This window comes from Vitis riparia, chromosome 15 (assembly GCF_004353265.1).
Source record: "Vitis riparia cultivar Riparia Gloire de Montpellier isolate 1030 chromosome 15, EGFV_Vit.rip_1.0, whole genome shotgun sequence".
Classification (NCBI taxonomy): domain Eukaryota; kingdom Viridiplantae; phylum Streptophyta; class Magnoliopsida; order Vitales; family Vitaceae; genus Vitis; species Vitis riparia.
The window spans coordinates 3438900-3465214 of NC_048445.1; the positions used below are offsets into that span (position 1 = coordinate 3438900).

General features: G+C 35.1%; 2 protein-coding genes across 5 annotated transcripts; both read right to left on the reverse strand.

The window, feature by feature from the left end:
• Nucleotides 1-255: 255 nt before the first annotated feature.
• LOC117931671 lies at nucleotides 256-16414 on the reverse strand. Of its 4 annotated transcripts, none has more exons than XM_034852671.1 (16): nucleotides 16003-16410; nucleotides 12073-14817; nucleotides 10829-11288; nucleotides 9369-9597; nucleotides 8823-8987; nucleotides 8154-8426; nucleotides 7775-8020; nucleotides 6943-7320; nucleotides 5451-6839; nucleotides 5176-5232; nucleotides 3441-3869; nucleotides 2617-2840; nucleotides 2039-2172; nucleotides 1523-1792; nucleotides 1257-1435; nucleotides 256-1120 (listed from the first exon to the last, which is right to left on the reverse strand). In XM_034852671.1, exons 1-16 carry the CDS (start codon nucleotides 16382-16384, stop codon nucleotides 1016-1018), a joined length of 7665 nt encoding a protein of 2554 aa, XP_034708562.1. In that variant the 5' UTR covers nucleotides 16385-16410; the 3' UTR covers nucleotides 256-1015. The 4 variants fall into 4 exon arrangements, with proteins under 4 accessions (XP_034708562.1, XP_034708565.1, XP_034708564.1 ...); XM_034852674.1 differs by having other exon boundaries at nucleotides 12073-14797; nucleotides 16003-16123; XM_034852673.1 differs by lacking the exon at nucleotides 256-1120 and having other exon boundaries at nucleotides 1295-1440; nucleotides 16003-16411.
• A 4231-nt stretch (nucleotides 16415-20645) lies between these two features.
• On the reverse strand, nucleotides 20646-21664 carry LOC117932724 (LOB domain-containing protein 1-like). Its single transcript, XM_034854018.1, has 2 exons — nucleotides 21288-21664; nucleotides 20646-21196 (listed from the first exon to the last, which is right to left on the reverse strand). The coding sequence occupies exons 1-2, from the start codon at nucleotides 21480-21482 to the stop codon at nucleotides 20858-20860; spliced, it is 534 nt and encodes a 177-aa protein (XP_034709909.1). The 5' UTR covers nucleotides 21483-21664; the 3' UTR covers nucleotides 20646-20857.
• Between the last annotated feature and the right edge of the window lie 4651 nt (nucleotides 21665-26315).

Here is a 26315-nt window from a genome sequence, read left to right on the forward strand (position 1 = left end):
ATATGTATGTATTAAAAATATCAAAATTGCCCCTCATACCATAAAAGGGTGAAGAAAGTAACAATTGGGACCAACTGGTGACAGATCAGAGATATAGACACAGGCCACATTTTGGATGGTGATGGGTGATTGCAGAAGTAAATATGTGGCATGAGGGAGGATTCCTGAGGAGCAACATTGATGACAGACCATGGGCCCATGGGCCCGTGGCCTCAACTGGTTTAAACTTTAAACATCCAATCTGATATTATGGCATTTAAGAAGAGGAAATCTTACAATATATTTCAGCTATAACAGCTCAAGTAAATAAAAATGACAGCACTCATCTGTTCTTTGTCTGTATACAACTGCTTTTAAGGGGAATGTTTACAAGTCTACATCAACTGAACAAATGAATAAGATTGGAAGCAGTTAAAGACTAAAAGGGGTCTGTTTGTTTTTGATATACATGCAGGCCAATGTAATGTAGAAGTCCTATAGTTTGACAACATTAAACAAAAATGGTCCCAATTTTTCACAGGAATTGATGGCCTTGAAGAGTAGAGGACATGAAAAAGGATGAAAAAAGGGTTGGGTAATGGACTGTTTTTCCTTTTCTTGAAAAAAATTGGCAATGTCTCATTTGGGGATTAAAGTTTGATGAGTGGCCAAACAAGTGACCTTTGGTGGGTGCTTTGTTACTGGTAGAAACCTTTAGCTGAGGAAAGGGTGGAATGGATTACTGAAGAAGAGGGTTTATAATTCTCTTTTGCTTCCTTGTAATAGTTTGCAAGAATTTAGGGTTTTTTTTTTGAAGGCTATGATGGTGAACAGTTTCAAAAGGAGTGGCCAGGAAAGCAAGAAGCCTACACTGTTGACCGAACCAAATTAGGTCGATGACCGTAGTAGATGGAGGAGTGTGGAAAATGGCACCAACCTTGAGCTGCTAATCTGTTTCTCAGATTCAAAGCTTCTGCACTGTTCACTCTCTGGAAAGGTTTCAAGTGAGCTCAGATGGAACCGGAGATCAACTTTTTCATGTACTCTGCATAGAATCCCTGAGCTCAATCAGTTTTACAGAGCCATCGCCACCGCATGTCAGAAAACCATGAGAAACAACTTGTATATCTGTAACAGCAGCCTGCAACATTCAAATGAGATGTTGATTTCGTGTAGCCACACAACTAAAAGCAATATATGTTTCTAATATAATCATAATTCTATTTCCAATATGATTATCATTGAATATCAAGTTGAAAGCAGTGAAAAAATATTACCCTAACAACTCCACCAAAGCCACGTGTGTTTGGCTGCAGAAAGGTGTGTCTTTCATGCAATTTCGGCCAATGAAAAACTAACTTGGCTCTATTAGCATCCCAAAGTTTAACATCTCCATCTTTGCTTCCCGTTAAGAACAAACTGGTATTTGGGATGGTAGATATTTTGGTAACACTCCCTTCACTCAAATCAATAGACAAGCGATATTAGAAAAAAATAAATGAAATTAAGTTATAATCATATAAGGGACACAATGTAACCATACCTAAGTGAGCCTTTGGTATATACCAAAGCATCCCATTTAAATTTTGGTCCCCAATTTTACTAGGCAACCCTGTCTGGGAGTTAGCCATCAAAGATGAGTTAATGCTTTGTTCACCCTTATCAGCATGCCTATGCCGTTTAGTCCTTCCGGTTGCTATGTAGCGGAAGTCATGAAGTCCAACGTCACCACCTTTTCCACCAGTCACAATAAGGGGAGAAATAGAACCACTTCCAATGACATTGTTGAACACACAAAGGGAGCGGGCACCGCCTTTTCCAAGAACAAAAAGGATGAAAGGTTGGCATCAGAACAAATGGGAAACTTAAACTAAAGTTATGTGCGAGGTTACTAAACTAAACTCATCATGGTTGAATGGAAAATAGGAAGACAGTATATATAACATTAAATATGCAAGCCATGTTTGGATGAGAATAGTTGAGGCGGGTGGGGGGAGTGGGGGAAGAACAATGCAACCAAAATTCTCATTGCAGTAAAACATTTTAAAAAGAAGAAAACCTTCATGGCACATAATGGAAGCTCGAGAGGTTGAGGGTGGAGCCAATGTGTCCCATATAATCACATTAACACCATTGGAGCCATATCCAGATGCAGCAATGATGGATCCACTTGAAGTAACATAAGTGACATCCCTGCAACCAATATTACAGAAGGTACCACTTAATTGTAAGGATTTATTTTTAATGGACAGAATCAAGAATAGGAGAGAGCAGGCTATTGGCATTGTGACTAGCAAAACTTCTAAGCTATGATCTTCCACCAACATTGTCATGATTTCCATATGATCATTAATCATTAGAAACAATGCATAATGAGATGAATAAGGGGAAAATCTGGCCAGGACATAGGGAAAGAAAGTTCTTGCTAAAGGTAGATGAAGTCACTCTGCCTTCAATTTTGAAAAATTAAAGAAATTATTTTCCAAAAAGTCCTGCTTTTGTTTCATTCCAAATATGAGTACTAGGGGAAATCCAAAAATCAGTTCCAGGATCTAACTCTCACTCCCAGACAAGCTAAAGTGAAATAACACTGTAACTGAAATTGCCCATAGAAGTCTAAATGAATAGAATACATACGATGCATGGCCATTAAAGCAAAGAGATGATTCTGTTGGACGGATGTTGCTCCTTCCTCCCACCTCAAGCTGCCAAGTGCATACAGTTCCATCTAATGCAGCAGTAGCGAATCTATGTCCACAGTGATCAAACTGCACAGCTGATATCGATGCAAGAGCATAAGGTGGAGGGACATTCGCAGCTGGAAGCACACCATAAGTTGCAGTAGCTTTGTCCTTGCCAAACTGCACTTATTAGAGAGTGAGAGAGCAATAACAATTAGCAAATTGTAACCCTACAGTATCATTGCAGTACTATATCTTTATGTATTGCATTTGCATGTCAAGTAATATTTTATGGCTTTCTTGCACGCCATTCTTCTGTTAATTTTAGGAATATATACATCGCAACAAAATGGAGGGGTAGGACAGGACTAGCATACACATCACCAAACCAAGAAAACAAGGAAAAATAAATAAATTACTTAAAAATGAATCATGAGACAATTTTCAGTTTCTTCCCCCTTATCATCCTTTTTAGTGCATTAAAGACATCAATGGCACCAGCAAGGCTATTGCAAATGCTGACATCAACCCTGAAAACTCATTGTTATGAGGAAAAGAATCACCCAATTGATCCCCAAGCTCTGCCAAGGAACTATATCTAAAAACACAAAGATCAAGACATCAACTTCTATCGTAAGGCTTTCCCTCTCCTATGAACACCACAAGTACCTCAACAGACTAACCCAGGGGCCTCAGGCAATTGATGTGGTCCATAGATGAAAAAAAGGACATGCTATGCATATGACAGTAGAAAATTTTATTGCTGACAAATTTTCATACCTCCCATAAGTAGATGTGTGTGTTGCTAGAGCCAGCTAAGAAGAAAGGCCTAGAGGGGTGACTTGATAAAGCCCTTGTACTAATATTTTCAACAGTGGCTGGTGGATCAACAAACTCTTCAAAATCGTCTTGAGTCTCCCAGCCTAAGCCAGATGCACCCATACCGGCATAACCAGGAATTCCAAATGCACCGCCACCTGTTAAGTCTCTCCCTGGTCTGGCCAAAGAACCAACACCAATGGTTGCTCCACCCAGCCCAAGGTGTGCCCCCTTCTTGCTCCCAAGACCAACACCTGGAGAAACAGGTGTTGGAACTGGGGTTGATTCAGACCCAGCCCACCCATTCTGTGGCCAATCAGCCTCTGACCAAATATATTCTGATTGATCCCTGAAAGGCAGCTCATCTTCCCAATTAAAGAAAATTATTCCCTGAATCAGATAGAATTTAATGTCAATACACATAATCCATGAATGTAAAGAAAAGGAAAAGGAAATTTAATGGATCTTATTGTTGAAGCAATGTCATCAGTTGTTTTCTTTACATCATGTCCAGAGCATAAAACAAGCCTATGATGACCATGCTATTTAATTTCTTTTAGCTGTGTACTCAACAAAGAGGAGCTACCAGGCAGCTTGATAGAAGTTTCCACTCAAGGCATTGTATTGATGAGAAAAGGATAAGAAAAAAGGGTCAGCACGAAACAATTCTGTATGCAGTGGGAGCAAGAAAAAAAAAAAAACTAAAAATCTAAAAATCTAAACAGCCTTTCATGTCCTTTCTTTAGAAGGAATTGCTATTCTTCTTTCTATAAAAATAAATTACACTGAATGCATACTCACAGATATGGAAAATGATTCCAAAAACCACCAGGTGATATTTCTGGGAGTTGTTCTTTCTCTAAAATGTCTTGTGAAATTATCATGAAAATCTTGAGGATAATTGAGAGAATGACATTCAGCATTAATGAAATACAAAAGCATAGAAGATATGAGCTAAAATTAACTGGACCAAGATTAGAAAAAAGAAAGCAAACTAAAACTGATTTTAAAAACACACATTTTAGAGAGCCTTCCAGGTGATGAGCAGCTAAAAAGTGCTGATAGCATAACATGGGAGGAGCATTTCACAACAGCTATTCAATCCATTTAGATACTTCTGCATTTCCCAAAGAGTTAAATTTTGCAAAAGCTACACATAATAATAGTAAGTGTCTGCATGAACTTCACTTCTTTTTGGAACCCAAGTTGCCTAGCTTTAGTTCTTGAGGCTTGGACTGAGGATGCAAGGAGAGAGAGAGTGTTCCCACACAAAATGTTCTATCAGGTCGCAAGGGATTGTTCTATCCATAGATTGAGGAGGTTTCAGGTTTGATTTTATCTGCCCAAAGAAGGTGCTTATTAAAAACTTCATTTCATTGTTGTTTGCATAAATTGATTTTCATTGACTCAAAAGTGCAAGAAGATGGAATTTGAACATTTCTTGGATGGAGAAAGAGACAGTTTGTGGCCTGAACAATAAACATGTAACCTGTCATGGAAGCCCATTCACAAATTCCTAGCAAGTAACTGTTACCACACAAAATGTAATTGAGAAAGAGTAGACTAGTGACTTATTTCCATACATAAAACAAGGAAAATTTTGGGACAATTTACATTTGAAGGGAGTAACCACAAAAAACACTCACCACATCAAATGCATCATATCAAAAGCTGAAATTTAAGAACAGGCACTAACCTTCTTGTGGCCAGCAAGGACAGCTTGACCCTGATGAACGGAGTTGATGCGCAATGCCTGCTCAAAAAAAATAATTAGTGACCATCAAATATAGTATGGATATTATGAAGAGTCACATTGGTTGCAAGATTTCTGTGCCATTTTTGGCTTGATTCAGTATCACAGATTTGTATGATCCTTATGAATAGTTAATATGGATAAAATAAGAAACACAGAAAGAATAAAAACAATTAGCATAAAAAAATAAGTAAATGTTGAAAGAAGAAAAGAACTACCTCCAATAGTTCTCCATTTCTCTTAAAAATTTCTTTAGGGTTTTGGAAAGGAATATCATCCTTTGCAAAGATTGTATCTTTCTGCCCAGAACCAAGAAAAGTATGGGTACTTCGAAACAGACTTCTAACAGGTGATCCAGTTCCACTACTTGCAGAATTACTCATATGCCTACCATCTTGATCAGAAGTTTCTGCACTTTCATGCTCCCTCATGATGCCTTTGTATATGTCACCCCATCCTTTGAAGGGCTTACCATTCACATACTGTGACCAATTTATTTTTTCTTGCACAAAACTTTCAGATATAATTTTAGGATCAGCAAAGATATCCCGTATTACTTCAGAAGCTGATGACTTATCTTCAATGTTCATTATGTTCAAATTGATACCCTGATTCAGATTCTTCTGGATGGATCTGGGTTGAGATTGACTAGATTTTTCTAACCATTCAAGAGTTGGTACATGTAGCCCATCCTCAATTTTCTGCAACAGAAACGATGCAAGTTGTTTTGCATGATAAGAAGAAATATATGTGACTGTGGTTTTTAGGAACTTCATAAAGATCAGGGGGACCAATTTGATCTTTTCCATTAAAGAGTTGCCATCAGGTTCACAACATGTAGAACTTGATGCCCAGGAAGAAGTGTCACCCAGGGAATTAAGCAGATGTATCATGGAACTTGATATGTGGTGCCAGATGCACACCCCTAGAATTTTCTTTCTTTCATCTTCTGGCATGGAAGGCAGTATATCTCCACTTTGTGCATCTTGCATCCATTTAGCAACCTGCTGGCAGACTCCTACATCATCAATCAATGAATTGAGATCTACTGACTCTGAAATCTGGTGAAGGGCCTTCTTCAGATTTTCCATGTCAATATCGCATGAAGCATGCCCATCAGTATATGTGATCAAGAGAGGTCTTGCCATCAGAATGAGACCATTCAAATTTCTTTGAAACCATGCACATACAAAATATAGGCAATATTCAATCAAATCAAGAAGGATAATTGGTTTCTTGATGACATCATCAGTACAGGAGACAGAAAATATCTTCAGAATGGCTCTTAAACTCCACAATGACAACATGAGATCTTGCAGGTGATAGCACCCAGCATCAATACAGCCACACATAGTTGCACCAGACATATCATTCTCTGTGGAAAAAGATTTTTGTTGAGAGCAGGTTATACTGCAGGCAACAATAAATCGTGAAAATAAATGAGAGAATTCTTCAGTAGCCTTCAAAAGTTGCTTGGGCAGAATAGAATATAAAAGAGAACTGTGAACCGTATCAATTCTATCTTGTGAATGATCCTGAGATTTATATCTGTGTAATACATCATATCCAATAAACAATAGACTGTTATTGGATAATGCAACTAAAACCTGTAATATACAGACAAACAAAAACACATCAGTCCCTCAAAGACTATAAATTGTGAATGCATAACCCAGATGAATCAACTAAAAGCATGTGTTTCAGGTGTACCTTGTTAATCAGAGAATCGCCACTCAGAGAAAACTTCTGCTCAAATGTTTCAAGCCCTCCATATAACTTATGCTGAAATTTTTCAAGTGATATCTCATACTGATGACTCTCATACTCTCTACAACCACCAGATGCTACTTTTTCTGGACAGCTTGGATGCTCCCTCATCAATTTTGACAAGTACTGCATTGCCAAATCTAATCTAGCAAGGGACTCCAAATAAAAAGCCGCATCACCTGACAGCCAGTTAGAGGAATCACTTGGTGATGGATATAATATTCCATGTAGAATTTCAGATTTTCCAACATTTGATACGCTTCTTTGATCTGCAGCCCCAAGATTGCTCAGAGAAGATGAGAGGAGCTCCAAGGCTTCAAGCTTTAAAATAAACATAATAGAGATTAATTACGGAGTCCTAATCTGGAGGATAACTATTAACAACGTGGATACATCAAGTGAGAAAGTACAAACTACAAGTTACATTTCTTTTTATTACAAGAAAAATAAGGTAAACAAACAGTCTGAATTTGCAGAAAGTATCACAAGGCCTTGCATTTGACTTATTAAATTACAAACAAATTACATGTAAAATTTCATGTCCAGATTTGAAACACACACCTACAAATGAAAAGCATGTATGAACTAGTTATCAAGTATATCATCACTTTAGGGACAGGTTCAGGAAGGTCATTTCCAAAGAACAACAACTATAGAAGTTTTGAATAGTTCTGAAGAGTGAAATATTTATAAAAGAGGGATTCAACACAAATGTCATATTCTCATCTGGCAACTTAATACCGTATAGGAGCAGAAAAATAACAAAAGCACTTACAGGAAGGCCGGATCTTCTCAAAGCAGTAGCCATCATTAAAGTTCCCCATCTACCCAGAATTGCAGCATTCTGCTCCCCTACAGCATTCCTCATACTATTTTTGGTTGCTAGTGTTAAGCAATACCGTCCAATACTTGGATCTAAAAATGCAGCATGATTGGATGAAAGAGCAGGCTTGTTGATCACAGAATCCATTTGGTAGCCAAGCATTATCAGAAAGGATTGGAAATAATTCCCTAGTTCCCACTGCAAACCAAGGAGAGTGAATGATAAGCTATGACATGCCAAAATCAGTCAGATGCCATACATGCAGCTAAGTGCATGGACACATTCTTTATGAGAAAAAATTTAGAAGTTTAGATATGCATATTTCATGCACCTCCATGATGCTTGCAAGCCAGTAGTCGCCTTTCTCAATTGCGGAGGGAAGTATAAACTTTGATATTAGATGACGCTCCAATGGTCCACCATGCCCCTCAACAAGCCGACAAATTACAAGAGCAAGCTGTTCATCCCCAAGGTTTTTTGTACAAACAGTGATTGCAGAAGAAGTATCACCTCCAAGCAGAAAGAAAGCAATAGCAAGCTCCAGCTGATGTCTCCCCATTAAGACATAAGCATTTTTCAGAGCAGCTGCCTTATTTTTCTCCTCCTGTAACAGTTAAACAATACAACTGCACATTGGAATTGGATTCAAAGAATAGAGAGGATTAATTAGTTTTGAATGTCAACAGCATTGCATGCAGGAGAGCAGAGGGGGGTTCTCAGGGAGTTAGTGAGTTAAGAAATTTAGAGAGAGAAGAGAAGAGAGAGAGAGAGAGAGAGAGAGAGAGAGGAGAACTGAAGTTTAGAAGAAATTATCATGTTAATGCTTCATCTAAATTGTCTCTCTATGGCACCAATAAGAAAAGATGAGAGTAATAGGAGCGCGTGAAGGAAAAAAATACTTTCCACAAGATTTTTGGAAGAATTTCTCTTTCCTAACAGTTTATTCAAAGATTCAAACAAGTGGACCAGTGGTTTGATAACCCATGAATTTATGCAATACCTGAAAATTGCGTGAAAGAAATCCCACCAAGGGCTTGTCCTTCTCATCCTTGCTAATCTTAAAGAGACCAGTCAAAACTTTAAGTCTATTCAATGCTATATATAGAAGTGAACAATCTTTAGGATCTTTGTTCTTCAAATACTGTAGTCTTGCCAGTTTCTCCATCTGTGGTAAAACAACCAGCGTCAGATTTGTTTAAGCTCTGCATGCAATAGAACTTCCTAGCAATCAGTGTCTTTCTGAAATATCAAAAATAAAATTTACTTATAGGGGGTTAAGAATTGTTCCAAACCATCCCCCACACCCTATCACCCAGGAAAACAAATAAATAAATAAAAGAAGATGAAAATCCTAAATTGGATAATATCCCAAGTGGAAAGACATCCAAACACAACACCACACCCTCTGCCCTGGGTGTCATTAGTTCACTAGCTATCATTAGAAAACAAACTCTCAAAGGCACCATATAAATAGAAGAACACAAAATTGCAAAATTAATAGAAAGCATTGTATAAAAAGAGCAAAGCTATTTGACTCCTAACATACCCTTGTACGCAATGATTGTGCATTAGTAAACCAAAACCCAACACCCAGAGTCCGCATTTCTTGCCAAGATGGATCATTAGGTAGGATGGAACCAAATAAATTTTCTTGACAATCAGAGTGAAAGGCCCATGCAATCAGACCAGAGTCAACAACCAACTCATCCGTGGATGCCAGTCGACCAAATCTTCGGGCAAAACAAAGTTGCTGAAATCTTACTGCAACCCAGAATCTTGAGAGCAAAAAAAATAGAAGAAGAATAAAAATAAGAACAAGCAATATCTCAAATTCATAAAAATAATTGAACAAGATGCTCGCATCACTACATGGTCAATAAAAATGAGAAATAGATTAGCGCATAACTACTCCTATATTGTAGCCACAAGGCGATGGGCAAAGAATATAACCAATGTTGCAATAAAGCCTTAAAATTTGTGCTTAGAACTTTTCATCCAATACATACACATATAAAGTACCATGATTATTTCCATCTGTAAAGAATATGGATTGTGATTTAAAACAAATCTGTTGCATCTTGACAGAAAACCAAAAGCATCAGTCAATGTTGCTTGCTAGGAAAGAAACTTACAATTATCAAATTTTCTGTTCTTGCTTCCTCAAGCAGGATAAGCAAGATTTGTGATTCAACAGATTTCATTGTTTAATATATATCAAAACATGTTATGTAGTTATTCCAAGAGGTGGAAGTAACTACAAGAACAGAAATATTTCCTGAATAGCATAATTTTCTTTCTTGCCACTTCATTTTTTATTGTCAATCACCCATATTTATATTCATCAGAATGCGTAAGGCATAAGTAGAAGTTTTGTGTGTGTACTTTAACAATACCTAAAATCTTCATCACAGACACAATATCCTTCTCCATGTGTACTCTGTGAACCATTTCCAAGCGCTTTGACTATATCATTTTAGTTTACCTACCAAAAAAGAAATACCTAATTTTAAATATCGTATTCTTCGATTATAATTTAGAATTTCATTTCTAAACAATTATTAATATTTTAATAACTATTATATACAAAAATGGAAAACCAGTCCTCATTTGGTTATAAACCCAAGCTTTCCTCATCACCTGTCCCTGAAAACAAAAATACCACATTTGTACAATTTACAGCCTAAATTCTATCAATAGCTAAATAGCCTTCTAAATTTGTTCAGGAAGCACATCCAAATTTGAGATAACTTCTTCCTGCATTCAGTCTTCCTAGCCAATAAGACACTGAACCCATTCCCTCCACAGTCGATGGGTCATCTGAAGACCAGTTTTACGTTGTCCTGTACCTGAATTCTTAAACCATAGACCAGTTCCCAAAGCGAAAACCGAGATGAACACAGAAAAGGCATAAAATCAAGAGGGAAGAAAATCTTTCATGTAATGGACTAGAAGTCTAGAACATCAATAACACCAAAAACATACATAATCAACCAGATTTACAAGTACCTTTGGCCAGGTTCATCAAGACTCCCATAGGCAGAAGCAGCGTGGGGATTATTGACTTCATTAAGAAGATCAATAATCGCAAGAATTTGCATCTTCTCTGAGCTGGTTATGGCTGCTAATTCATAGAACTTCTCAAGTGGTTCAACAAACCTGCTGAGTTCAGATTTTGTAGAAGATGAAGAGAACATATTCCTGGGAGCATCAGACTCTGAATTGTATGAAAACTGGATTGGACCTCTCTGAAACTGTGCAGACGATGTGACTAAAGTGTCCTCTCTACTCCATTGAAATCCTTTGTCAGTTGAAGCTTTTGAGAGATGTCCTTCAAAATAATTTGACAAGTGAATCTGTGGGATGATGTGGCTAGACTTTGCAGTGGAATGTCTTCTCTCAGGAGCATGAGTAGAAGTAAGACACTCAACAAGATGCTGCAAAGCTATATAAGCACGTTTCCAATTGCCTATACACATGACAGACTACAAGCCGTGAGTAACATGTCAGCTAAAATGAAACAAGTACTATAAACTCTTTTTTAGAGAAAACATCTAATACAATAAAATGAAATAAATAGTTTTGTAACTGAAAGGTGACAATAAGTTTGAGTAGAATGACATATCTAATGTGCAAATGTGAGTTATTTGTGTGGTCAACAGTAACAGAGCATGTAATATGTATTGAAATATTCCAGATGCTCTTAGAAGAAAGTGATGGGAATTATGGTTCTATATAAATATATCAGTGAGAGTTCAAGAGTAGCTACCGGGTTCACTGCAGATCTACTCATTATTCTGGTAAAAATCATATTTAAGTTTGCAAGGATTGACTCTTCCTTTCATGAAAGGCCAGTTATTTTTCCTCTTCAGATTGTTGCAAAAATCCCAGCATTTATACTCAGACGACAATGTTATATACACAATAGTCACTCTCTTAGCCACCCTTATATAGTTCCTTGTTTTTCCTACCAAGAAGGAAGAAAAGAGGTAACTGTGAACTATGAAACTAAGGCCATGGAAAAGAAAGAAATGGAAATTTTATCCCATTTTCGTCTTCTTCATGCAACATTCATTTGATGGAAGTAGTACAGCTGTTCAGTTAAGAATTCTGGATATCATATCAAGCTCCAGAATTCTTAACTGAACAGCTGTACTACTTCCATCAAATGAATGTTGCATGAAGAAGAAGAAAATGGGATAAAATTTCCGTTTCTTTCTATAAGGATCAGTGTATCACTGCTTATAAAATACCTGAATATATATTCATCAGGAGCGCCTCAGGATGATAAACAGGCAAAGATCCACATAATTTCTCTGCAACTTCTAGTATACTCCAGAAACCGAGCTTGGCACCAGAACCATATTTCATTCGAGTCCTTGCTGCAAACAAACTGCTGGATAGATGGCCAGTCATATTTATGTTAATAGGCAGCTTGGATTTGCATTCTTCAGTACTATCTTCCATTGATAATGCTTTGAAATCAAGAATGCCAGAGTCGGTGGAAATTATAGAAAGAACATCTTTGTCTGCTTCAAATTTGAAATCAGGACTGCCCTTGGTACATTCTGGGTGGCAATTAGACTGATCTTTCCTATCCACACTTAATAACCACTGACCAAACAGACAAAAATAGTTACTGTGAATGACCACAGCTGTGGCCTTGGGCCCCCAAAGGAAGTCATGAATAGAAGGGAAAGTACGAGCAGATGCCATACAAAACCAAATATGCAATTCCAGAGATTTTCCAGAGCTTAACAAAGTCTGACCACCACAACGCCTCTGGGCGTACACCTGCAACTCATTTTGCATGCAAACTCCAAGCAGTAACTGACCATTTCCTAATGCTAACCAACTTAGAGCAACAACATCTCCATCGACAGAAATGGTATCTTCTAATACAAAACTTCCTGCACCTGTAAGGTGTACAGACTCCCATATACGAAGAGTGCTGGCAGTACTTAAATGACCAGCCATGCAGATGGTTGCAATCTTCTGACGACAATCAGTCAAAGATATTGCACTGACGGGTCCTTGATGTGCCACAAACATACCCACAAGCTCCCATAGAAAATGAGGGTTTGATAATCTAGAAGAGTTGCTTCTCCATAGTTTCAAAGTACCATCAGAGCAGCCTGTGGCCATGTGATATGCAGGAATGTCAATGTGCAAATCATTAGAAGAAACCTGACCTTGTTGTAATGAAGGAATTGAATTAGCTGGACAAACCACAGCATAACTCGTAACCTGATCATGGATATGAGGATCTGGAAATTGGGATGAGCAAGGATTTACAAGAACAGAATATTTTTTACCAGAAAAAATATTCTCAAACCTCATCTCCTCATTTTCAGCAGTATTTCCAAAGTCAGAACTGCATCCAAAGCAGCTTCCTGATAAATCACAGGAATGCAAAGTGATTGCCCATGATAGGGCCTGAAAAGGTTTCATCCATACTGCTAAAAACATAAACTTATTTGAACTAAATGTTTTATTACAAGCAGAAAGCAGAGGAATTGAGAATACATTTGCAGGACCATCCTGACAAGGGCCATGTTTAGTGAAAGGTATAGTGCACAACTTGTAACATATAACTTTTTCCTCTTCACTTTGAGAAACCTTAACTATAAAGAGATCAATTCCCCCAGCATGTCCCATAAGAAGGATGCAGTCTTCATCCAATACTGAAGGTGCCCAATGCAAGCTCGTATATTTGGAGCCAGAATCTTGAGTTGCAAATTTTCCACAAAGTTTCCATGTAGGATTCAATGTAGACAGACCCAAAATACAGTTGGAAATGGTAGAAAGTGACCAAAGTAGAAGCAATCCATTAGAATCCAAAGAAGCAGCAAGTTCAACTTTACAGCTATAAGGATGCACTGCAACTTGTAAAATCTTTCCACTATGTCCATCTATATTTAAGGTAGCCCCAGAACAACATGATAAAATGTTCTCTCTTGTGAATTTATTTATAGATCCATCCTGCTTACCATTAAATGCTTGAGTATATAAAAACGACCAGCATAAAGAATTACAAGGTAATAACTGAATCAAAGAGCACGCGATTGGTGGACCAAATAACAGATTCCTCATAATAACAACTTTATTAAGAACAGATTGGTCTTCAGAATTTGAATTACCAGTATTATGAAAATTTCCTATTTCAGCACCCTGGACCTCCTGTCTCTTCCATAAAGTCACTCGAGGGAATCTCACAGGTGAGAAGTCATCAAGGCAGTGGATGGCCCAAAAAGTAAGGAACATCCCTGGACCAAACCCAATTAACCACTCACACTTTCCAGCCTTTTCATGCTCATGATGTTTTGTAGAGAAAATTTGATTAGCTCCTTCACCTGTCTTAATTATACCTGCAATTTCTGTTGCCCATGTCACAAATACATTTGTTCCCAAAGTTCCGTTCAAGGTCTGATTTATCTCAATCACAGCAGCAACACGAAATGATCGTCTCACAGTCTTCTGATCATTGGTTTCGGTGCCAATCTTTCTGACCCTCCCATTATCAATCTCACTCCACAACCTTACAGTTCCATCCAAGCAGCATGTTAGCAGCACGTGCCTCATTGGATATTTTGCATCTCCCTTTGATTGTTGTTGTCTTGTCGATGGCCTCCACTGAATCATTGAGACAGGCTGAGGATGACGTAGCTCAGTTTTCACATATTCAGAATTTCCATCATTGTAACATACTAACACACATTTGCTAGCCTCATTGAATGGAGAAAACCATCCTCCTATATGAAGTTTACTATGATAAGCTGCAGAAGCCAACGGTCCTTCAATGGACCAGGTTGCAGAAACAAGGGTTTGAGGGTGTTCTGATTTAAACTTCCAAGCTATTTCCCAGGACCTGCTCTTGTTTTTCCAGAGGACCACCTCTGTTCCACCGGCAATTATCCCATCTCCAGAACCAGTCCACTTGATAGCCTCCACCTTGGTAGAGTGTACAAGCACTGCAGTCTGGCTCCAACAAAAAGAACCTGAATATGAGTAAAAGAGATCTCAACTTCAAGATATCCAAACAAAATGGAAAAGAAGAGAAAACAATCAAAGATACCTCCTTTTACAAATAAGTAATTATCAAGATGAAAACATACATTACTTTCCATAGAGAATATTATACATAAATTATATTATTTAAAAGCTTATATTTTCATTATTCTGTTTTGCATAAAACATATGTTCCTTTACCTATATAATTTGCAGGTACAAATGTATTAAAAAGGACCCAGTGGTAGAATCCTAGAAATCCACACAGCCTTTAGGAATTGTTGTTGTTGCATATTTTAAAATAAGGCCATAAAGATAACAAATTTTATTAACAGATCCAAACAAATTAACTTTCCCTTAGTATCTTTTATGCGAAAAAAGTAAAAATTATCATTTCCCATCTTCAAGAACCTTAAACACTCCCAAGTAGTACACACATGACATAATCGCATTCATAGTTGTAAAACATTTTAAACATATCATCATAGTTATCAACTTATTAAAAAGAAAAATCATAGTTATCAGCATCCCAAAGTTAGAAAGTATTTTAATACAGAAATTTTGAGAAAAATGTCAAAGTTTCATTGAAGTAAGGAATTGTCAAGAGAGGCCTCAGTTAACCATATATTGATGCTCAAACAAGTCTGATTGGTAGTAAGGATTTACAACACAATCACAAAGTTGGATAATTCTGATATCCACCTACAATATGGTACTGCATTGATGGTACTTGGTCACATGAGGTTGAGCCTGGCAACTGGGAAGCCAATTCCACTGTAGGATTCCCATAAAACCAAAATCCACAGACCAATTTTCAAAGTAAAAGGAAGAGTTTTTTTTTTTTGGGAATTCTAATAGAACTCCAATTTCAATGTACAGTAACTTTGTTAAGCTATAAGTTCACTTCATACTCATTTTCTGCTCTTTTTTTCTACATTTTCTTAATAACCAAACACATCCCACGAGAGGAGTTCAATTCCATAAAATGAGCAAGAATTTGTTGGGAATTCCAATCCAAATCCAATATCACACGACCCAAATCACCCAATGCAACCTAAGAGTTCAAATTAGGTCATATACAACCATCTGACTAATCTTCACATTCACTTTTCTTCCCCTCTCACAATTTCCCAGCAACCAAACAGACCTCAACAATAAGAGTTTTAACCACATACCTTCCGCCCTCTCCGAATCATGCGAAAACACGCAGACGCAGTTCCCCGACGCCGCCGCCAGCTCACCGACCGAGGGCGTAGCCGGCGACCAACCAACCACCGAAACGGCGGCGGACTCGTCGGCTGCGATCTCCACTACCTGCCGGAAAATTGGGCCGATTAGGGCTTCCTCTGAGGAGAGAGGAGAGGGAAAGTGGGAGATCACGAGCAACGTGGAGGCTCCGTAGGCGACCCATGAGAGTCCGGCAAAGTCCGGCAGCCAATCGACGGCAAACTGGGATGGGGTCGGGGCCGGTGGGATTGGATCCGACTTGACGAATTGGAGAGGCAAATGGCCGGGCAAATCTACGGCTGTGATTGAGTCTTGCATTTTTTTCTTCATCTGATCATAGGGATGAGTAGCAACAGTTTTGTTATATGTAAATAAATGCGGCATTGTACACATGCAATGTTTTCCTATAAGGAAAAGGAAAAGGTTTTTAACTTTTTATTATTATTAATAAATACACAATAAATAATTAAAAATTATAATTAATCTATAAAGGATATGATTAAATTAATAAATTACGGGAAAATGATCAAAAATATAAATAATATGTCAAAAACATAAGCTTTTATTTGGTTTAAATATATTTTTATTTTTTATTTTTTTTAAACGTTATATAAAAATTAAAAAGTATAAAAAAATAGTAGACTTATTTTATATCTTTAATTATAATAAATATGTTTTAATAATTTAATTTTTATGCAATTTTTTAAAAAATAATAGTTAAATTATTATTTTTCTTAATTAATACATTTTCTTTTACAATCAGTCACTAAAAAAATTAAATTTTTTGTATTATTTTTCATTTAAAATTAATATAACCACAATTTTTTTATTATATATTTTTTGTCTTAAAAACAAGAGATAAATAAAAATTTTATTTGATTTGAGCCCTAATTATTCTTAAAATTAAATTTATAAATTTAATTTTATTTAAAAAAATTGAATATAAGTTTAATTGTTGGAAATTTGGTATAAGATGTAGAAGAATTAATATATTTGGAAGAATATATCACTATTTTTTTTTTATTATTGAAAGTTAAAAATATATTTTAGGGTTTATTATATTTTATTCAAAACCTATACTGTGTTTTTCATATTGCTTTATCGAATTTAAAATCGAGTAATATATCTTCAATACTTTATAATTATATGCAATATACATTTTTAAAATGACAGTGTTATCTGTATCAGACTGAAGATGCATATACTCTCCACATGACATATTTAAGTAACTCATTTTGTAATTGTTTAAACAAGGATGAACTCTAAAGGGGTTTTGGGGTTTTAACTTTATCCTATCTTTAGTTCTTGAAAAATTTGAAGTATGTTATGAAATAAAGAAAATAAAATGGAAAATAAGAAAATAAAAAATAGATTTTAAATTTATTAATTATTCTTACATTTTTTTAATGATAAATCAGAGAAAATGATTTTATTTATCATTTTTTTTCTTAATGTTTTCTTAGAATGATTATATTTTTATTATTGCTATTTTAAAAATAGATTAAACATGTATCGATTTTTCAATGTTGAATCAGGAATGCCGTTAATTTTGATATTTTGAAATTCTTTCCAAATCTTTGATATTTCCAACTATTTTGTGTTAATTTTGTGCAACTATTTTTTTTTTTTTATATTTCCAAATAGTTTTAAAATTTGTAACTTAATAAAATTATAAAATAGATAACTTTACTAACAATAATTTAATAAAACTATTAAGTGGGTATTTGATAAACTTAATAACTTAAATTAAATTAATAACTTAATTTAAGTTATTAAGTAAATTAAGTATGTTTAGTAAAATAACTTAATGGTATGATTTAAAATAAAAATAACTTTAAGTAAAAAGTAAAAATTATTAACTTATTTTTAAGTCAACATCTTCATTTTACATTTTTATTTCTATTTGTCATAAGTACTTTTACAATATTTTTTGTTACTTCACAACCTTTATTATTACTTAATTTTCTTTACTCTGATTATAATTTCTAAGGATAAATATGTGGATTTGATAAATTAGAATAAATTTTAAATTAATTTTATCAAACATCTTTAATACTTAAAGTAAAAATTAAGTAATAAGTTTTAAGTCAACAACTTAAATATAATTTAACTTAAAGTCGATTTAAGTTATTAAATAATAAATATTAAGTTTTACCAAACAACTAAATAAGTTTAAAAATTCTTAATTATAAATAAAACTATTACATAAGTAGTTTTGAGAGAAGTTTTAAAATTCTTAATAAAACTTCTAAATAAGCTTTAAAGTTCTTAATGGTAACTTAATAAGTTTGGAGAGAAGTTCCAAACTACATTAAATTTCTTATTTTTATTTTTATTTGAAAGTAATTGTTTAAAAAAAAAAGATTGATTAAAATTGTTTTAAAATTCTTAATAAAACTTCTAAATAAGCTTTAAAGTTCTTAATAGTAACTTAATAAGTTTGGAGAGAAGTTCCAAACTACATTAAATTTCTTATTTTTTTATTTTAATTTGAAAGTAATTTATTTAAAAAAAAAATTGATTGTAATATTTGTACTTCGTAATTTCAAATAATTATTTTCCAATATTAAATACTTATTTTTCATATCAAGAGACATTATGTAATTTTTTCTAAAATAAATATATTAGATGAAAGTTTCCTCCTTTTTAATCTCTAGAATTTAAAGGTTATTAGTAAATGTATCCAAACAAATACTTTATTAATACTTCGATTTTTTTTAAAATTAATATCTCAATTTTTTAAAAACCTTTATTTTTTAGAGTCTCTGAGAGTTTATTTTTAATTATTTTAGATAAGATTAGCAAGCTTATTCACTGCATTGGCCATGGAATTGACAACCCACCTTTAAATTATGGTAATAGCTCCCATGTTTCTACTCTCTAATATTTTTTTTCCTAAATAATTCTAAAAGAAAAAAAAAAAAAAATTTATTTTTGTCCTATATTATTTTATTTTGTGCATAATGGTTTTTTACAACACTTTTTTAACATTTTCGACTAAAATTCTATATTGAAATTTATTAAATTAATTATATAATTGAATAAAAACCACTAATTAATGGTTGTATATTATATTTTTAGACATTGATAATAAAATTATTTAAATATAACGGTAATAGAGTATATTTATATGAATCAATATTTAGCATTTTAATTGAATATTTACTTTTTCTTAATTTCATTATCCCACTGGATATAGAATAGTTCCAATTAAAATATTTATTTTTATTATCACATATGGCATATCTATGTGAAATGATAATAACAGCCCTATATTATAAGAATATTTAATTTCTTTTGACAAAAATACCCTCATCAAAACAGTTATTACTCATTATATTTACTACGTCAAAAAGTAAATGTTACTTTTGCAAGGGGAATTATTTTGGCCTTTTGCCCAAATATTTCAAAAAAAAAGAAAAAAAAAACCCTACTTTCACCCGGTCTAAGCCTTGGAAGATCTTTTCTTAGCCATCTTTATAACCTTTCACTCACATTACAAAAAAAATTGAGTTACCAACCTTTATATATACATTCTTAATTAAGGAGTTTGTACCCTAAACCAAGTGATTCTTGTGATGGTCCATATCAGGCACGGGCTCATTCAAAGAGGAAGACGCTTGATGCCATGATCAAAGAGAAAGAAAAGGAGGATGGGACACATGTTTGCGTCTAATGCAACTATTAAATGCCCTTCAAGTTCTATCTTGGTAGAGTTGTACTTCTTCCCATTATATAGAAAAAATTCAGCAATGAGATATCATTTTCAGTATCATTAATTAATTGTAGGGTTTTTCAATGTCATGTTTGAATTGTCTTTCCCATGACTTAGAAAAAGTTACCATCGTTAAATGTGTTGATGTGCAAGTTCATTATTGTTCTTTAACCTTGAGGGGGTAGCTCAGTTGGTCCGGGCTTAGATTTGCTCTCTAATGGTCACCAGTTCAAGTCCCCTCAGGACCACTGGAGGTTTACCCGATCGTTAACTTTAGGGCCTATGGATTAGTCGAGAAAAAAAAAAAAAAAAAGAGTTCATTATTTTTCTCTGCTGATATTTTAAATGGATGTATACACAGATAATGACCTATTGCAAAAGCACTGCCGTCTAACCATCCTGGTTGGTACATAAAGATATGTTGGATAGATTCCTTACAATATCAGAAAGAAAGAAAGTGGGCTGGCATTCATCTGGAACACACACTGCCATGGTGGTCCTTCACTACCAGCTTCTTCTTTGACTTCTCTACAGACTCTGGATAATGGAACATTGGTATTCACTATTGACTACTTCCATTCCTCACTATTTACATATCGGATCCAATCCAAACCTCCAAAACCATGGTTAGGCATTCATCACTTTTCACCCCCTCCAGCTACTTCCATTGAAAAATACCTCTTCACCTTATCCCTTTTGTCGTCTTGTACGGGTTTGTACTGATTCTCACTTTGGCCTCATTCCCTTGGATTGACACAAGATTAATTTTGTGGAAAAATATGAATACCCTGCGTTTCCATTGAAGGAAGTTGCAGGAAAAAAAAAAAAAGGAAAGCAGAAAGGTGATCAATGAAACAAGAAGGAAGACTGCTGTCAAACTGGTTTTTTTATTAAGATTATAGGATCGATAATTTATATAACAAAGTGTAAACTAGAACATGATTCTACCACCTAATATTCTTTGGGGATATGATTGTACGATAAGAGTTATTTGAAAATGAAAATATATGCATTTTCTCACATAAAATCTTTCTGCAAACCATGGCTGTTGCAGTTGTGTACGTAGTTTTCTCTTTTGTTTTTCCTCCTCACAGAATCCAGTCACAGTCTGAGGGAAATGTGGAAGGACCGCAGCCCACTGTATCATCAATGGATAAGGAACCAGCATCACCAAACGTGAGGAAATCAATGGGAGAAACTGGATCCCTGCGATGAACATTTTTTAGAATCCCTAACAGCTGATCTCTTTGTTCTTGAAGCACCAGGGTTTGAGTTCTTATCGAGTCCAGTTGTGTATTGAGGTCTTGAATCATTTTCTGCAAGTGGAAAATTGCTCCAGCACTGCCGTAGACCGGGTCTCTAAGCCTTGTTGTTGCTTCATAAATTATGGCTTTGACAGCATCCTCCCTCCTCGATTCCTCCACCATCTGATACAAACACAAGATTTATCAAATCCTCCAAATTCAATTACATGAACTGATACTGTGACCCAGAAATTAAAAGCAAAAGGGCCATCACCTGAATCATTTTGATAACATTGCTAGCACCAAACACTTTATGCACACCAGCGAATTTCTCAATCTCATAGCTTGGAAAGTAGGGTGCCAATATACAGTCTCTATCACACCTCCTCCTCAGCATCCTGCAAGCAGCGCAAGGCTGATGAGTCCTGGCTCGGGGTGGAACTTGGGCAGCCATGTTTGACGTCTCCATGCTTGCACCAATACAAGATTTTAAAGCAAGGACATCAATGAATCAAAGTTGCCCACATGCTAATAGGTATAGATATGGTTTGTGATGAGGACGCCAAATTTCAATGGTTAAGTGCAAGGAAGTTGGGCAGGCGGCCACTTGAGGACATTCTTAAGATGATAAAATGTTGAAAAATGCGACACTCCACTGTGAGTATAATGGACCTAACAGCTATAATCAAGATGGGATTTCCCCAAATGGGCCGTCAGGGATGTAGATGAGTCACTACCCAGAAAAGAAAATTCTCATTTGGTTGTGGGAAATATTCTCAGCCTCTCTCATCTCATGTCAGAAGCGGACCACTTGGATTTGCATATGTCCGAATCTCAGGGTCCCATTCATTAATTTTCCTAAGCGTTACACATGGGTGGCGGGCGGCTTCATATCCATGCCTAAGTAAGAAATACTTTTCTCATATTTTTCCGTTGCAGATGCATGGATGAAATCTGCATACATTAGCACATAAAGGGAGAAAAGGAATGAAAATAAACGGCTGTCATAAAAACGCAGTTGAATTTCTCTAAGGGCCGGTGTTCTCTTTTCCAGATCCTTGTACGTGGAGCTTAAGGTTGTACACAGCTATTCCAAGACCAATCTTCATGTCTTTGTCCTCATTTTCCACATTTTCCCAAAGCTTTCATCATACTCATCATTTGATGAGATAGAAAACCATAATGTTCTTGACTTCCATGGCTGCACCGTATGTACCTGAACATTAAACTTCCTTACTCTAATGATTAAGCCTTGGACACATGTGATGCTCCTATGGCCGCTTCATTTGACAATCCTGAGGTGGCCACTGTGATCTCAGGCCTAGAGAAAATTTTGCTCATCTTTAGAGGATGAGTGCATGTCAGAAAATCTAAAAAATCAACTGGCAATAAGTCCAGAAGTCTCTACCTCCAGGAAGACCATGAAATAATTCTCGACAGAAATGATGTACAATAAGAATTTGAAGTAAAAAAAAGTGGGAGAAGGAAAGGAGTAATATGAAAGGAAAACTGAGAAAATACAACACGAGGCGTAATCAATCAGTAAACCATGATCAAATATGATTAAGATGACATTAATTATCGCATGCCACACGACCACGTGAATACCTCATAATTAAGATAATGACTTACAATGTTCCAATTTCAACTTGAGAATGTGGGGATGGAGACAGTTGGCTGTCGTGGGAAGAAAAGTAGGGGCTCCCGTCCAACCAAGTGTAGGGACTCTCTCCCTCGCCAATGACACGTGCCCTCATTGTCTACGAACCAGGATTCTATCACAGTAACCTTGAGCAGCTAGCACTCCGACCAAGGCCTGGCCACGGTAGAACAATCCAATTACTAGTTAATGTGCCATAGCGTTACACATGCTTGGCGGCTGAGCATAGAAAAAACATGTGGTTAGAAAAACCAAGGCAGCGAGTGTGAGCACTCAAAAGAAACAGTGTTGTCACCCAGAAGAAGATCGCTACAAAAATCAACTAACCGATGACATATGATAAGTTTGGGTCTCGCAATAGTAGAGAATATACCTTTTTTTGGGTACATATATACCAAAAAAATACCACCTTTTTCAGTAACTAATGAAAAGGCACCGCCTGATTATGCCACACATATCATTTATATGTCTCATTATTTCAACCTTTATACTTTAATATTATTTTTTTGTAATATTATTCAATGATTTAAATCTCATTATATATATCGAAAATGTATTATCAATCAAGTATTATCATGCATATATTTTTAAGTTTCATTATTTATATTATATTTCTATTTATTCTTATATCTTGGTCCCAATCATTAGTATTCTTATTTTTGTATCTTAGTTTAATTTGTGTGTAGCCTCATTGCCCATTAATTAATGGTAGAATTTGTCAGTGGCATGTTTGGATCCTCTCCCTCTAACAATTATTTAGAAAAAGTTACTTGTCCATTACATATTATGTTAAACATAAAAATTACTTGGTTAAAAAATAAAATAATCCTTAAATTTGTAAATCTAACTCATCTCATATTTTTACTTGAAAAATAAACCATTATTGACATAAATTATTCATTATTTCGATTATTTATATGTAGTTTAAAAAAAATGTAACTTTTACAATAAAAAGAGAGGACAAAAATTGGAGGATTAAAACCAACTTTTTAATCCAATAACTCTAAATATACCGTGTTGATGTACAAATTCACTGTCATGGTTATTCATATAAACCAATTTCCTTTTTCTTTTATGGATGTAGGTGTAGATAATGTTGATTTTCGTACAACGATTCCTAGTGAAAAATTAGAGAAAAACGAAAAAAAAGACACAAATTTAACGTGGTTTAATAGATTGCTTACATTCATGGGAATAAGGAATAAGATTTTGACTATTTCTCAAATTAGGGTTATATAAAAGGATATTTATACTAACCCTCAAGTAATGAAATTCCAAAACATACCCTGAAGTGTATAGCCCCCCTCCCCCCTCCCCCCTTTCCAAACTATCTTTCGCCCTTAATAATAAAAATATAAGCTTGAATGACAAATACCGTTGCGACCCTTTTTTTTTTTATGTCTTTCACTCAATATAAGCCACGTAGTACAACAGATAATGACCTATTGCAAAAAGCAATGCTGTCTGCCCATCTTAGTTGGTAGATCAAGATATGTTGGTTAGACTCCTAACAAAATCAAGAAGAAAGAAAATGGGTTGGCATGTGGAACACATGGACATGGTGGTCCTTCATCACGAGCTTCTTCTTCTTTGACTTTTCTGCCGACTCTGAATAGAGAATAGAAAATGGAACACTGGTATTCACTATTGACTACTTCCATTCCTCACTAACCCAAAGAGAAGCTAGTGAAAGCTATCCCTATATGACTATCTAGACATGGGATCCAATCCAAATCTCCAAAACCAGATCAGCAACATAGTTAGGCATTCATCACTTTCCACCCCCTCAGTGAAAAAGACCTCTTCACCTTATCCTTTTTGTGCTCTTGTACTGGTTAACTTTGTAGTGTTATACCCCTGGACTGACTCAAGATTGCGTTTACAATGAAGCAAGTTGGAGTCAAAAAAAAAAAGAAAGGTGATCAATGAGAATATATGTATCTGCTCACCTAAAATCTTTTTGCAAACCGTGGCTGTTGCAGTTGTGTAGTTTTTTCTTTGTTTTTCCTCCTCACAAAATCCAGTCACAGTCTAAGGGAACTGTAGAAAGATTGTAGCACAGTGTCACAACCTATTCAAGATGACCCTCGGAGCTTTGACAGGAGAGCAACAAAGGTCGGTAAGACTTTAGAAACTCCTAGAGAGACCCACATATTTCTACGTAAGGATGGAAGAAGGTGGAGTAGTGTGGAGATTTTTAGAAACTTCCATACATATGTCATGCATAGAATTTGTGTGGGTAATTCCAGAGACTTTTAGAGATGTAAGGAACCTTACAAAGAGTTCCTCGAATACCTAGAGTATGACTTTATTTCCTCTAGGCATTCAGCACTTTGTAAAGTGTTCTAGTGCAATTCAAGTTTTCATTTTACAAGTGTTGTTTCCTTAGTTGTTTCTCACTTCCTAACTTTTCGGAAATGTTGACTTAGCAACATTCAAAATATCTTTTGAATTTTTCCAAATGTTTCTTAAATTTTATGTTCAACCATTATCCATATTTATATAATTATTTTTTAAAACCATCTTAAAAAAAAAAAAAAAAAGTGAAAATAGTATAATGCTTATAAAATACCATACATTCCTCACAAGTTTTAAAAGGCGGTTTTTTATTAAAAAAAAAGTTAAAGATATTTTAGTTCTACTTTTTTTTTTAATATTAGAAAAACTATTTTTAAAAATTATTTTCAAACAACACCTAGTTTGTCTAGTAGAACTTTGATATATCATCAAAATAAAATTTGAGGATTTTCTTGATTTAGAGGGTTCCTCTTATTTCAAAAGACACTAGGAAGAGCAAATAAAATTTGGAGAGCTATTAGAGAAATTTCTTGAAGATTTATTGAATGTTTCTTCAAGAACTTGAACACCTTGAAAAAAATTTGCAGAGCTCTTAAAGAAATTTCTTGAAGATTGAAGATTTTGTGAAGAATCAAGGAAGATTTGAAGATTGGTTATAGATATGATGATCGAAATTAAGCATTAAATTGCTTAAAATGGTGTTTTTGTCGTTATAAGAAGAATTAGAGGGCATATTAGAGATTGTCCCCCTTAAATTATCAAATTTACATTTTTTTTCCTATAAATTTCCTTATTTGAGGAGTTAAAAAACAAATTCGATCATCCAAGAGTCTACTCATTCTCCCAAAACAAATTTGGTCATCTAAAAATCAATTAATCTGCTCATTCTAATGTGGTCAAAGTGGTTGAAACTGAAGCAAGCTTTAGTCTTATGACTCAAAGGAACTCTTGGGGTGTAAAGCAACTTCTTCTAAAAATTCAAGAATCTCCTTAAAACTCTTCGAGGGTAAAGAAAAACAACATGTTTGAATTAGTGAAATCACACTCTCTTAAGAGATAACTTTAAAGTCTTTTTTTGCTCAAAGGCACAATGAGTGTAGCAATGCATCTATACTAACGTCTCTAAATGAGACGTTAAAAGTAACATAACCAACTTTGGTCGATCATGTTACTTCTTCTAATAACATCCTACTAATCATAATGACAAACTCCATTTAATTCAACTAGAAAAGCAAATTGCTCAAATGGTAAAACAAATTGAAGTCTTTACAAAAACCACGAATGAAAAAAAATGTCCAAATTACTCTTTAAATAATTGTTGATCCATCCATAAGATTTCCATCA

Excerpts from the sequence above, each read along its gene's own strand:
- LOC117932724 (XM_034854018.1), bottom strand. The coding sequence starts at position 21,482 with ATGGAGACGTCAAACATGGCTGCCCAAGTTCCACCCCGAGCCAGGACT. Across the intron at positions 21,197-21,287 it reads ATGTTATCAAAATGATTCAG|ATGGTGGAGGAATCGAGGAG; the intron begins GTGATGGCCCTT and ends TGTTTGTATCAG.
- LOC117931671 (XM_034852671.1), bottom strand. The coding sequence starts at position 16,384 with ATGAAGAAAAAAATGCAAGACTCAATCACAGCCGTAGATTTGCCCGGC. Across the intron at positions 9,598-10,828 it reads CTTGATGAACCTGGCCAAAG|ATTCTGGGTTGCAGTAAGAT; the intron begins GTACTTGTAAAT and ends TTTGCTCTCAAG. Across the intron at positions 6,840-6,942 it reads GCGATTCTCTGATTAACAAG|GTTTTAGTTGCATTATCCAA; the intron begins GTACACCTGAAA and ends TGTATATTACAG.